The sequence below is a fragment of the Cricetulus griseus genome, chromosome X (assembly GCF_003668045.3).
Source record: "Cricetulus griseus strain 17A/GY chromosome X, alternate assembly CriGri-PICRH-1.0, whole genome shotgun sequence".
In the NCBI taxonomy this organism is placed as follows: Eukaryota; Metazoa; Chordata; class Mammalia; order Rodentia; family Cricetidae; genus Cricetulus; species Cricetulus griseus.
Genome location: NC_048604.1, coordinates 113329104 through 113342809, shown reverse-complemented (window position 1 = coordinate 113342809; position 13706 = coordinate 113329104). Strand labels below are relative to the sequence as shown.

The window sequence follows — 13706 nt, the reverse complement described above, 5'->3', positions numbered from 1 at the left end:
ACCATTCATAGGAGGAACCTTTACTTTTTCCTATCCTAGTCATAACAACACTAAGCACCTTACCTTGTTCAACCTGGAATATGATGAGTTTCAAGGACTTCTGGAGGTTGTGAGCCCTTGCAGACAACTCCAGTTTGGACCTTGTGATGTGGTTTATTTGAGGAACGGAGGGCTTTCCATGTGCTCTGGCACATTCTACATATGCTGTGGCTCCTTCCTCAGCAGCAGTAGCATCTGCATCCTCAGCCAGGATGTCAATAAGGATACTGAGTTTATCATACATCAGGTCACTCTATAGAGGGAAGAAGGAAACGGGGTATTGTTATGAAGGACGGAATGAGGAATAGTGATGGTTTGGAGAAGGCTGGAGGGTAGTAATATGCCAGAAACATGGAACATAGAAATCAATATGTGAGGTGATGAATTCAAGCTGTGCTGATGCCCAAAGAGTATTAGGGAATTAAACATCTTGTCTTTGTTTCTGAGCAGCTTCGGGTATCTATGCATGTTTCACACAGCCTTTCTCGTGTCCAGATGGCCCTTAAATTTGTGTGGAACATGAAGAAATACAAACATTTTCATGTGAGTGTATTCATATGCATGGTTCTTTGGATGCTGGTGTGCCTCTGCATAGTGCTGGTGTCTGTCTTCACACCCATGTATTTCTAAGATGTGCATCTTCCCCATGATTTAAACTTTACTTAGCACAGTGGCTCTCAACCTTTCTAATACTGTGACCCTTTTATATAGTTCATGTTTTGGTGACCCCGACCATAAAGTTATTTCAATGCTACTTCATAACCAGAATTTTGCCACTGTTACGAATTGTCATGCAAATACTTGATATGCAGGATATCTGATGGGTGGACCCTGTGAAACCCACCAAAGGGGTCAAGACTCACAGGTTGAGAATAGCTGCTTTAGTGGTTTGTGATTTGAGACAAGTTACTGTGAGAATCAAACAAACTGATACATTAAAGCACTTAGAACAAGCCCTGCCACAAGGTGTGTGTCATGTGCTAGGTACTGTTATAGAAAGTGAGTGTGTGTCTATTTCTTTTTTCCATTTTTTAATGTGTGTGTAGTGTACATGTTCATGTGTATGCATGTTTTTGCGTGTGTGTGTGTGTGTGTGTGTGTGTGTGTGTGTGTGTGTGTGTGTGTATGTGTGTGTATGTGTGTGTAGACCTGAGGTTACTGTCAGGGTTATCCTCGATCACTCTTCCACCCCATTCATTGAGCAATATCTCCGAATCAATCTCCCAATTCCCTGATATACATAATCTCCAGCCAGATTGTTCTTGGATCCCTGTCTCTACTTTGCAGTGCTGGAATTACAATGCTCACCCTTACATGGATTTCTGGGGATCAAAACTCCAGTCTTCACATTTGCACAGGAAGTACTTCAACTGTGGAGCCATATCCCAAACCTGGCATATTTCTATTATATGCATATGTTTGTAGTGCTGTGGTCTTATGGATGTACAACAAGCATTCTACTGAGCCATATCTCCACCCATTGTGGATTTATGCACATATATTTTCACGCATGCTTTGGTGTATTAACTTCACTCACTGATGCTTAATGTACACTTGTGTCTATTCATGGGCAGATTCTCGGCTTATTCCTAGGTACATGGCATGTGCATATGCAAGCAAAAGTGCCAGTCTTCATTTGGAAAAGATGAAGGTGATGAGACTGGGCTTACCAGCTACTCAACTTTGCCATTACTTTATGATTCCCCATTGTTTTCTTGAAAAGTAAGTCCTGGATCACAAAGAGATGAGACACTAGGAAAGTGAGCTTACTTTCAAAATCACAGACTGAACTGCTGTATTGTTCTGTCTTATCTGGTTCCAGGCCTTTACAATGTCCGCCACAAAGTCTTCCACTGCTGAGCACAGGAATCTGGAAAAATGAGGTAGATGACAGATGTGATAGAAACCATGAGATCCAGAACCCTTTAATATTTTATAATAACATCACTATCTATCTTCCTCCTCCTTCTGAATCGCTTTCACAATACAACCTTCCTTCTCTGTCCTCTCTCCAACTTCTCATCCTTCTTTCGTTGTTTTATTCTCCCTGTACCCATGATAAAATATGCTCGTTTCCCACCTGAGCTCAGTTTCACCTTATTTCCAAGTGATGTACATGGGAAGAGATGTACTAGCATTTTTTACTGATGCTTATAAATTACCAGAAAAAGAGAATTTATTTGGTTAACATTTTCACATCGAGCCAACAAGTTTTAGTTCAAAGGCTACCTGATAAAATATAAATGCAATGACACAAGTAAGTGTCTTTTTGTGATTAGTGCATTTCAGATGAGAATGTAGTGGATGGGCCAAGAATCTTTGCTCCCAAGAGTGCTAAGAAGAACAAGTGCCCCAAATGTTTTGGAGGGGGTATGTTGCTTAGGTTACAAGACACTAGATACCAGGTCCAACCTGCTGCCTTCCCAGGCACTGATAGGTAATATGTCAGTCGCTGGGCCCTGAACATTTGGCTGAAACCACCACCATTCCCTTAACCTCTGGTGCTGGCAAGACCTAGGATTCTGAGCCCTCAAAGCAAATTTCTGTCACTCACAAGTTCTTGATGCCCACAGGTAAGAAGTCCCCAGAGAGCCTTGGCCACACTTTTATGGATTCCCTAGCTCCTGGGCCTGAAATAGAAGCAATCTCTGGAGTATCAGTTCCCCAGCCACACTTCTAACTCAATGGACTAACTTCAGACACTCAAATCTCAGTGCAGAAACAAAAACATAACATGACAATCCAAGAAAATATATCTCCACACACAAAAAATGACTGATCTCATATTAATGGCCTCCAGTGAAAATGACAGAGGAGAAAATCCAGCGAAAGAATTTGGACATACTTGCAATCATTCTTTCAAACAAGAGAGATACACAAAATAAAGAAGTCCATACAAGATATGAAAATGGAATTTAAGAAAAACATACAAATCTGAAGAAAAGCCAAACTGAAATCATGCTGGGAATAAAAACAATCAATAAGAACTTCTTCATAAGATGGTGGACAAGAAGCCATGCTGGAGCATGTGTAGCTTATCACAGTTAAGGAATTAAAAGGAATCTAAATATGTTATCATCTCATCAGTCAGCTTATTCTCCAGTCCTAAAGTCTATTTGATCAACACCCTACCAAAACTCAGATACCATCAGACCCATAGAATATCTCCACTAGTGACTCAGACTTGCTGCTGTGATTAGAACCAATGCAGCCACCACCACCATGTGGACATTTTACTCGATGCAAAATAAGCTAGATGAACCCTACCAGTATAGCCACAAAAGTGGTGTTGGTGGGGATTTCACAGAAGGGCTTCCCAGTGACTGCTGCCAGAGCCACCATCAGTGCCCCAGTGGGAAAAGGGGAAGCTGTGGGAACTAAACAAAGCTGTAAACTGTGCTTGCTGTAGGCACCACCCAGCCACCAGCTGCACCTAACTTTGTGTGAATACAGCAACTGTGGCTAGATGGTGGAGTTTGCCTCAGCTACCCACAGAACAGAAGCAAGAAAACTCTACATACAAGAGAATCTGGAAGCCTACAAGGGAAGAATTGGACTGGTAAAAATCAACACAGAGTATGACCAGGCCCAGGACCAGGGAGAAAAAGCAGTGGCTCCGACAAAGAGAACAAAAATAAACATTCAGGACTTCCATCCAACTCTCCTCCCTTTTCTACAGCTATCTATCCATAATGTGCAGTAAGGGCATTCTAGCAGGCCAACACTGTCCCCTACTGTTCACACCTTTTGCTGTTTTACATTCTTTTTCTTTTGTTTCTTCTTTCCTCATATCCATTCCTTAGCATTACATCTCCTAAAGCCCACAGGCTGACACTGTTTATGGCATTGGGATACACATCTTTACCTCCTCTTTTTAGGCTACCATTAATTGGGACTCCCACATATTAACCTCATTTTTTCTTTGCCTCGAATATTCCCAGTCCTATGAATACCTCCTTCCTCTACTTCCAGAGTAACGACACAATGCGATTGTTTACCTCCCTTCGTTTTCCTTTCCATTCTGCTCATACTAATATATTAGTATATCTAGTAGCATTGGGATTCCTTTATTCCCTAAAATAATCAGTACTTAATAAGTGTCTGTTTTGCAGTCACTTTCTCCTCATTATCAGAGGTGTTTAACTACTGGATAGTGATAGGTGCTTCAGACAATGATCAACCCTCAGCTTGGAGATAGATCCTGGTTCCTGGAACACTAGTCTAACCAATGAAAACATCACCACATCTGCTAAAATCTACTTTCTCCTGAGCATTACAAACATACCCACTGGAAGAAGAGAGGAAACCAGAAGTAAATAAAAATAAAAATAAACACAAAAAAATCTTAACCAACAATGTCACCCCAAAAGGCTGATCCCAGTGCAAAAACCCCAGTAACATGAAAACCAAAGTCAGCTTATCTCCCCACAAAATTACCAACTCATGACTCCTAGTCAAAATGACTTAGACAAAATTCCAGATGCAGAATTCAAAACAATAATTATACATATGTAAAAATGTCTCAAAGAGGACTCCAATACTTTCAAAGAGAACACAGACAGCTGAAGGAAACAAGGCAGTCAATATAGGATATGAAAATAAAATTTAATAAAAGGATGGAAAACTCAAACTAAAAATAATGACGGAACTGAAAAACACACTAGGTCAAATAAAATCTTCAGTGAAAAACCCTGAATGAATTGTGTAGAAGATAGACTATCAATGTAAGAAGACAGAATAGAGCACCTGATCTCAACCTGTGGGTTGCAACCCCTTTGGGGGGTCAAATGACCCTGCATAGGGGTTGCTTGAGATCAATGGAAAACACAGATATTTACATTACAATTCATAACAGTAGCAAAATAACAGTTATGAAGTAGTAATGAAAATAATTAATTTTATGTTTGGGATGTCACCACAACATGAGGAACTGTATTAAAGGGTCACAGCTTTAGGAAGGTTGAGAGGCACTACCATAGAGGAATTGGATCGAAGTCAATGATGCATTTAAAACAATGCATGAACAGAACATGCATGAACTCTGGGACTCCATGAAAAGGCAAAACCTATGTATTATTATCATACAAGAAGGAAAAGAATTTCATACAAAGAGCATAGAAAATATTTTTAATAAGATCACAGAAGAAAATTTCCCTGATTGAGAGGGACAGACACTCATTCAGGATAGAAGACATACACAAAGCAGCACACAGGACCAGAAAAGAAACATTTCTACAGCTGAACACTAACTGTACAGAACAAAGATAGTATATTGACAGCTGAAAATTAGAAGAGCCAAGTCACAAGCAAAGGTAAATTGACTGCTGACTTTTCAAGCTAAACCATGTATAGAATCCTATCATCTGTAAGTAGGAGTACTTTGATTCTTCCTTTCTCATTTGTATTCCTTTATGACTTTCACTTATCTTATTGCTCTGGCTAAGACTTCAGTACTATCTTAATGGAGACGGAGGAGTGGACAATCTTGTCTCATTCCTGATTTTAGTGGAAATGTTTTGAGTTTGTCTCCAGCTAGAATGGTGTTGGCTATTGGATTCCTTTATTATACTGCTTTTACCATGTGTAGATATGTTCCCTGTGTCCTCATTTTCCCCAGGATTTTTTTTGTTTGTTGGTTTGTTTTCTAAGACAGGGTTTCTCTGTGTTACAGGTTACCCTGGCTGTCCTAGAACTCACTTTGTAGAGCAAGCTGGCCTCGAACTCAAAGATTTGCCTAACTCTGCCTCCTAAGTGCTAGGATTAAAGCTGTGTGCCACCACATCTGGCTTAGTCACTTGATTCTTGATATAAGAATATCAAAAATACACATAGAAAAAAGAGCATCTTTAATAAACTATGTTGGGAAAACTGGATATATACATGTAGAAGAATGAAACTTGATCCTTCTCTCTCATTCTGCACAAAAATCAGTTGAAAATTGATCAAAATATTGATGTTGGGCCCAAAATTCTGCAACTTCTAGAAGAGGAGGGGATACACTTAAAGATATGGGCTCAGGTAAAAGCTTTCTGAATAGGATTCCCAATAACTCAGAAAATAGGACCAACAATCAATAAGTGTGACTTCATGAATCTAGAAAGTTTCTGAACTGCAACAGAGAATGGCAAAAAAGATCTTTGCCAGCTGTATATATGACCAAATATACAATATATTTTTAAAAAGCCTAAATACCGAAAACAACACAATTAAAAAGTGCACTATGAATATGAAGAAAGTTTTCTCAGAAGAGAAATACAACTGGCTAAGAAAAAAGTTGAAGTATTTGCCACTGTTAGCAATTAAAAGTATTTTGTGACTTCATTTTACCCAAGTCTTATTAAAAATAAAAGGCAACAAATGCTTTAAAAGATGTAGGAAATTGGAAAACCCCATGCACTGTTAAATGGGAGTGCCAGTTGTTACCACTACTATGGAAATCGGTGTGGCAGTTCCTCAAAGAACTACAAATAGATCACCAATATGACTGAGTTATACAACTTCTGGGTGTATACCTTAAGAACTCTATTTTCTACTACAGAGACACATGCTCATCTACATTTATACAGTGCTCAATACAACAGCTAGTATATTAGTTACTTTTCTGTTACTGTGATAAAATACCATGGCCAAAAGCAACTTAATAAAGAGTTTATCTTGGATTATGGTTTGAGAGACTTAGATGTCCATAATGGTAGGGAAATTGTGGCAGCAGGAACAGGAAGCTGAAAGAATATGTTTCAGTCATGCCCTACAAGCAGACAAGGTTATCAGGAAATAGAGCAATACTCTATAGAGCAATACTCAATGTCCACAGTGATGTGCTTCATCCAGCAATGCTGTTCCTTCTAAATGTTCCTTAACATGCTCAGAAATACCAATTGGGACCAAGGGTTTAAATGTACGAGTCTATGGGGGAACATTTCTCCTTCAAATCATAACAGCTAAGATATGGAATTAATCAATAGATGAAACGGATAATGGAAATTTGGTACCGAAGCACAATGAAATTTTATTTAGCAAGAAAGAAAATACACTGAGTAGGGTAACAAATACCCAGAGAGTTAAACATTTCCTATGTGGATCTTGACATCAAATCCTTAGATTTGAGTGTTTGATGTGGACTACCTGTGCACTAGAAATGGAATATTGGTGGGAAAGGGGAAGATAGATTTCAAGGAGGAAATTTCTTTAATCCATTTTTATCATGGAAGATTTTTATCTCTCCCTCAATTTTAATAGATAGTTTTGATGGTTATAGTAATCAGGGTTGACGGTTTTGATCTTTCAGAATTTGGAATACATGTTTCCAGGCCCTTCTGGCTTTAAATCCCAAATAGTCAGGTGCTCTTCAGATGATCCTGCCTTTATAAGTGACTTGACTTTTTTCTCTTGCAAGCTCTTTCAATATCCTTTATTCTGTTCTTAATGTTTTAACTGTAATATGTCATAGGAGTTTCTTTTCTATCCTGTCAATTTAGAGTGCTGTAGGCATGTCATCTTTTTAATTCTGGAAAATTTTCTTCTATAATTTTATTAAAATATATTTTATGTGCTAGTATAGTATTCTTCTCATTCTTTAATTGATAAAAATACCATTAGATATAAAATCACAGATTACAACATGATTGTGGACTATAATACCTCACCCTCACCAATAACATTATCTGAACAAAAACTAAACAGAGAAACATTGGAGTTAAATGATATCATAAGTCAAAAGGACCTAAGGGATATCTACAGAACATTACACCCAAACATTAAAGAATACAGACTCTTCTAGTAGTCCATAGGAATTACATGCTAAAACAGATCACCTATCAAGATACAAAGTGAGCCTCAAAAATATAGGGAAAATGAAATATCCTGTATTCTATTTTACCACGACGGAATAAAGCTATGTATCAATAACAGCAAAAACTATAGAAAGAACTCAAAGTAATGGAGACTAAATAACAGAATACTGAATAATAATTGAGTCAAAAATGAAATTAAGGCCATTCCCCAGAGCCAGGCCAACTGAACCCCAGGTAAGACTGCTCCCCTCCCTGCCCGTGCTTGCCCAGAATAAATCCAACTACCTTTCATTATATCCTGGCCCACACCTCTGCCAGAAGCCTTCCACCCCATCGCAGGCTAGGCTAGCTTTGTGAAAAGTAGGTAAGCCACAACTCCTTGATCCCCAGACCCCTACTGCATCCCCCACCATAACTCCAAGTGCACCCCCTTTCTTTGCCAACTTATGCTGGCCCACACCTCTGGTGGAAACTTCCCACTCCCCAGAGACCAGGCCAGCACCCCAAACCCCAGGTAAAACTGCCCCCAACCCTTCCCATGCATGCCCAACATAATCCCAACTACCCCTCCTGAAGGAACACCAGCCCACTTGAACATGTGGCTCTGGCAGTCCTTACCCTTCTCCCTTGCTAAAAACCATTAGATTGCATGCCTAAAGCTAGCCAGCAAGGTCTATTCCCTTATTTGTTCACTTTCTCCTCCTGAGGCTGACTACCAAGATTCAGCTATCAAAAGCCCCCTTTGGTTCACCTAATTAACATACCCAATTAAAATTCAACACTCATCCTAATGCAGGGCTTCCACCTTTTCCTTTACAAACCACCATTTGCTTATGTGTTTTGTCTCCCCTCTACGCAGAGGCAGTTATTTGTCCCTCTGGGACAAATATCCCTGTCCCCTTTCCTTTGTCCCCTTCCCTGTCTCCCTCATCCCCTACCTCCCTTACCACCACATCCTAGCCCATTCTAACATAGACCTCCCCTTCTCCTCTTCTTAAAAAATTATACCTGCAAAGTCATTTGCTGCTGTTTCTGTCTGAGTCAGAAATCAGCCACTTTAACTTTTCTTCCATGCTTAATAAAGGACCTCTGAAAACAGGTGTTTGGGTGTGGTTTGTGTTTAATCCAGGGTCTGGAAGGGATCCCCCACTGTGCAGGAGTCCCCTTCACTTCCCTCTCCTCATCACCATATCCAGGTCCACAATCTGGCTAAATCCTTCTACCCCATGAGTGGCCAGGCCAGCTCCCTGAGAACCTGGTAAGCCACCCACTCATTGCCCCACAAATGCCTTCCTAACATAATCCCAACTGCCCCTCCTCTCCTTTCCGACATGTCCTAGTCCACACCTCTGATGGGAGCATCCTCTTCCCCAAGACACCATGCCAGCACCTGAACCCCAGGTAATACTGCTTCCAACCCAGATCGAATGTGCCCAACATAACTCCAACTGCCCATCCTCTTTTCATCACCATATCTCAGCCACACCTCTGGCAAAGGCCTTCCAACTTATCATATCAGAGGCCAGGCCAGAACCCTGAACCCCAGAGACAAAGCCAACTCCCTAAAACCAGGCAGAAGGCTTCTACACCACCAGAATCCAGGCCAGCATCTGAGACCCAAGAAGAGCCCCTCCTGCAGCCAGATCAGAGGCAATACACATACATAGGTATATCTTCAGCCCCTAACTTGGGCAGCAACTCCCTGCTGGAACAGAGGCCATACAGGCCATCATAAGTCAAACCACCAATATGGGCAGAGACCCTCTACTGAATCACAGGGTCCAGAAGACCAGAGAGGAAACAGAAACTAAGAAAGAAAACATCCATCTAATAAAGACAAATTCAGAAATTGGTACCTAGATCTATAGTCATTCCAAATCCAGATGCCTAAATATAAGTGTAAGAATACAACAGCCAGGGCAATATGTCATCACCAGAGCACAATAATCCCACTACAGAAAGCCCTAAATATTTCAACATAGCCAAAGCACAACAAAAAGACCTTAAAACCAATTTTAAGATGATATAAGTCCTTAAAGAAGAAATTAAAAATACCCCTTAAAGAAATAGAAGAAAAGACAATCAAAAATTGGAGGAAAAACCAAGAAAAAAGTTGACAGAAATGAGTCAAACTGTTCATGACTTGAAAATGGAAATAGAAGCAATAAAGAAAACACAAACTGGAATTCTGGAAAATCTAGGTAAGTGAACGGGAGCTACAAATGCAAGCCTCGCTACCAGAATTCAAGAGATGGAAGACAGAATCTCAGGCATTGAAGACACAATAGAAGAAATAGATACATCAGTTAAAGAAAACGTTAGAATCTAAAAAAATTCCTGACACAAAACATCTGGGAAATCTAGGACACTATGAAAATACCCAACATAAGAATAATAGGAATAGAGGAAGGAGAAGATTCCCAGCTCCCAGGCCCAGAAAAATATATTCAACAAAATCATAGAAGAAAATTTTCTTAACCAAAAGAAGGTGATGTTTATAAAGGTACCAGAAGCATACAGAACAGCAAATACATTGGACCAGGAAAGAAAGACTCCTCAGCACATAATAATCAAAACACCAAACATACAGAACAAAGTAAGAATTCATATGGAAAAGGAAAAAACCCAGGATAACTAAAACAATCCCGTACAATAAAAGAACTTCCAAAGGCATCAAGCTCTACTACAGAGCTATAACAATAAAAAACAACATGGTATTGGCATAAAAACAGACAGGTCGATCAATGAAATTGAATTGAAACCCAGACATAAATCCACACAACTATGGACACCCAATTTTTGACAAAGAAGCTAAAAATATAAAATGGAAAAAAGAAAATCTACTCAACAAATGGTGCTGGTCTAACTGGATGCCAGTATGTAGCAAAATGCAAATAGGTCCATATCTATCAACCTGCACAAAACTCAAGTCCAAGTATATCAAAGACCTCAATATAAATCCAGATACACTAAACCTGATGGAAGAGAAAGTGGGAAGTAGCTTTGAGTGCATTGGCACAGGAGACAACATCCTGAACATCAATAGCACAAACATGAAGATTGACAATAAATAGTACTTCATGAAACTGAAAAGTTTCTGTAAGGCAAAGGACACTGTCAATAGGAAAACTCAGCAGGCTACAGATTGGGAAAAGATGTTCACCAACTCCACATCTGACAAAGGGCTGATTTCCAAAATATACAATGAATTCAAGAAAGTAGATATCAGCAAACCAAATAATCCAATTAATAATGGGGTACAGATCTGAACAGAATATTCTTAGCATTATAATCTTAAATGGCTGATAAACACTTAAAGAAATGTTCAGAGCTGGAGAGATGGCTCAGCCAAGATCACAACCAAAATATAAGAAATGTTCAATATCCTTAGCCATCATGGAAATGCAAATCAAAACAACTCTGATATACCATCTTGTACCTGTCAGAATGGTTAAGGTCAAAAATACAAGTGACAGCTTATGCTGGAGAGGATGTGAAATAAGGGGAACACTCCTCCATTGTTGGTAGAAGTCAAACTTGTATAGTTGCTTTAGAAATAAATATGGCAGTTTTTCAGAAAATTGAGAATTGATCTATCTTAAGACCCAACTATACTTCTCTTGGACATATACCCAAAGGATGCTCAATCATACTACAAGGACACTTGCTCAACTATGTTCATAGTAGCATTATTTATAGTAGCTAGAACCTGGAAGCTAGATGCTCCTCAACTGAAGAACAGATAAAGAAAATGTGGTACATTTATACAATAGAGTATTTCTCAGCTGTTAAAAGTGATGGCATTATGAAACTTTGCAGGCAAATGGTGGAAACTAGAAGAAATCACCCTGAGTGATGTAACCCAGACCCAGAAAGACAAACATGGTATTTACTCACTTATAAGTGGATATTAGCTGTAAAGGAAAGGATAAATGTGCTCTAATCCACAGACCCAGAGGGACTAGGTAACAAGGAAGGCCCAACTGGGGACACACATATCTCTCTGGGAAGAGGAAATAGAGATATTGTGGGTAGAGTGGGAGCTAGTGGGGATGGGAACATGAGGGATCATCTCAGGGATGGGTGGGGGGAAGAGTACTAAAAGAGACAACTTTAAAGGGGGTCATTTCAGGGTGAGGTAGAACCCTGGTGCAAGGGAAACTCCCAATTATCTAAAAGGATGACCCCACCTAAGACTCCTTGCAACAGGGCATATGTAGCTGGAACATGCCATCTCCTTTGACCTAGCAAGACTACCAGTAGAGGGATTAAGACACCAACCCAGCCATATAACCTTCTACCTACAGTCTGTTCTGCCTATGGCATATATGCTTGGATAAGAGTGGCATAGAGATTGTGGGTGTGGCCAACCAATGACTGGTCCAGCCCGAGGACATGTCACTAGAGTCCTGGAGCACCAGGACCAAGAGGCTAGATGACCCTGAGAGCTAGGATAGAACCAAACATGACTGATGAAAAAAAGTCAAAGTAAGGATGCCTAATGATATTCTGCTATTAGGCACAGATTGGTGCCTATCTCAATAATCACCAGAGATGATTCATCTAGCAACTGGTGGAAACAGATGCAGAGACCCACAACCAAACATTAGGCAGAGCAGGGAATCCTGCTGAAGAGAGGGCGGAAGATTGTAGGAGCCAGAGATGTCAAGGACATCAAAAGAAAACCCACAGAATCAACTAACCTGGGCTCATAGGAGCTCACAGAGATTGAACCAACAATCAGGGAGCCTGAACTAGGCACTTTGCATATATGTGACAGTTGTGTAGCTTGGTCTTCTTGTGGGATTCCTAACAGTGGGAGCAGGGGCTTCTTGACTCTTTTGCTGGCGTTTTGGGAACTTATTCCTCATACTGAGTTGCCTTGTCCAACCTTAATACAGGAGAGATGTTTAGTCCTACCACAACATGATATGCCATGTTTGGTTGATATCCATGGGAAGTCAACCTTTTCTGAACAGAAATGGAAGAGGAATGGATAGAGGAGACAGAAGGGAGGTGGTGGCAGGAGAGGATGCAGGGGAAACTTTGGTTGGAATGTAAAATAAAAAAATAATTATTTAAAAATAAGAATGGAGAAGAAACGCTTTCAAATCTTATAATTAAATGAAAATATAAATAGAAAATACAAAAAATACAAGAATGGTTAAATATGGGGAATATAGTTAAGGGATTAAAAGGGAATGGGAGTGAAAGATAAGACGGAGAAAATGGTTAATGAATAAGTTAAACAAAAACTAAGGATGTTATGAAAAATATGAAAACCTACTTGTTAAGAAGATAATTTAAAAATGCAGTTTTAGAAAGAAACAGTAAGAATGGGATTGCCCTACGTGGATGAACCAAGACATGGTTCATTATTTAAAATCTCATTACAAGGCATGAGATACCTCCCTATGAATTATTGGTCAGGGAGCATCAGAGGTATCAAAAACAACACAAGCTATTGCCATTGCCCTTGGTTACCTACCATAGCTACATGGTAAGATTCTATTAGGGGAAACACCATATATTTTGGCTGCATGATATAGAGGAATCAATTTCAAAACACCTGGGAAACATTCTCCTGCTGGTCACCTTTCATAGTGTTATAAGCTATGCAGGCCTGCTGGGGGAGGAAAGACATTGGTGATCTCATCCAGTGCTGAGTCCTGCATGCTACAGTGTGTGCCCACAGATGTGAAAATGGCATGGAGATTAATTATGATTGGATTTGAGGTCTGCTTCACAGGAAGTAATTTCAGACCTGGTACTGTAGCCCTCACAAGAGCCCATAGCTTGTAAGGTCATATAGGCCCTAGGGTACAAACCACTGTTATTGTTTTGCTAAATGGTAATATTGTCCAATTGCCTTCT

The 13706-nt window shown here is 39.8% G+C and overlaps 1 protein-coding gene across 1 annotated transcript in view; it reads right to left on the bottom strand.

The window, feature by feature from the left end:
* Dgkk (diacylglycerol kinase kappa) overlaps positions 1–13706 on the bottom strand; it is a 120824-nt gene that overhangs the window by 19276 nt on the left and 87842 nt on the right. Inside the window, exons 14-15 of the mRNA XM_027433118.2 lie at positions 1810–1909; positions 64–292 (exon numbers count right to left, since the gene is read on the bottom strand). Coding sequence (XP_027288919.1) covers positions 64–292; positions 1810–1909 — 329 coding nt within the window. The remainder of the gene's footprint in view (positions 1–63; positions 293–1809; positions 1910–13706) is intronic.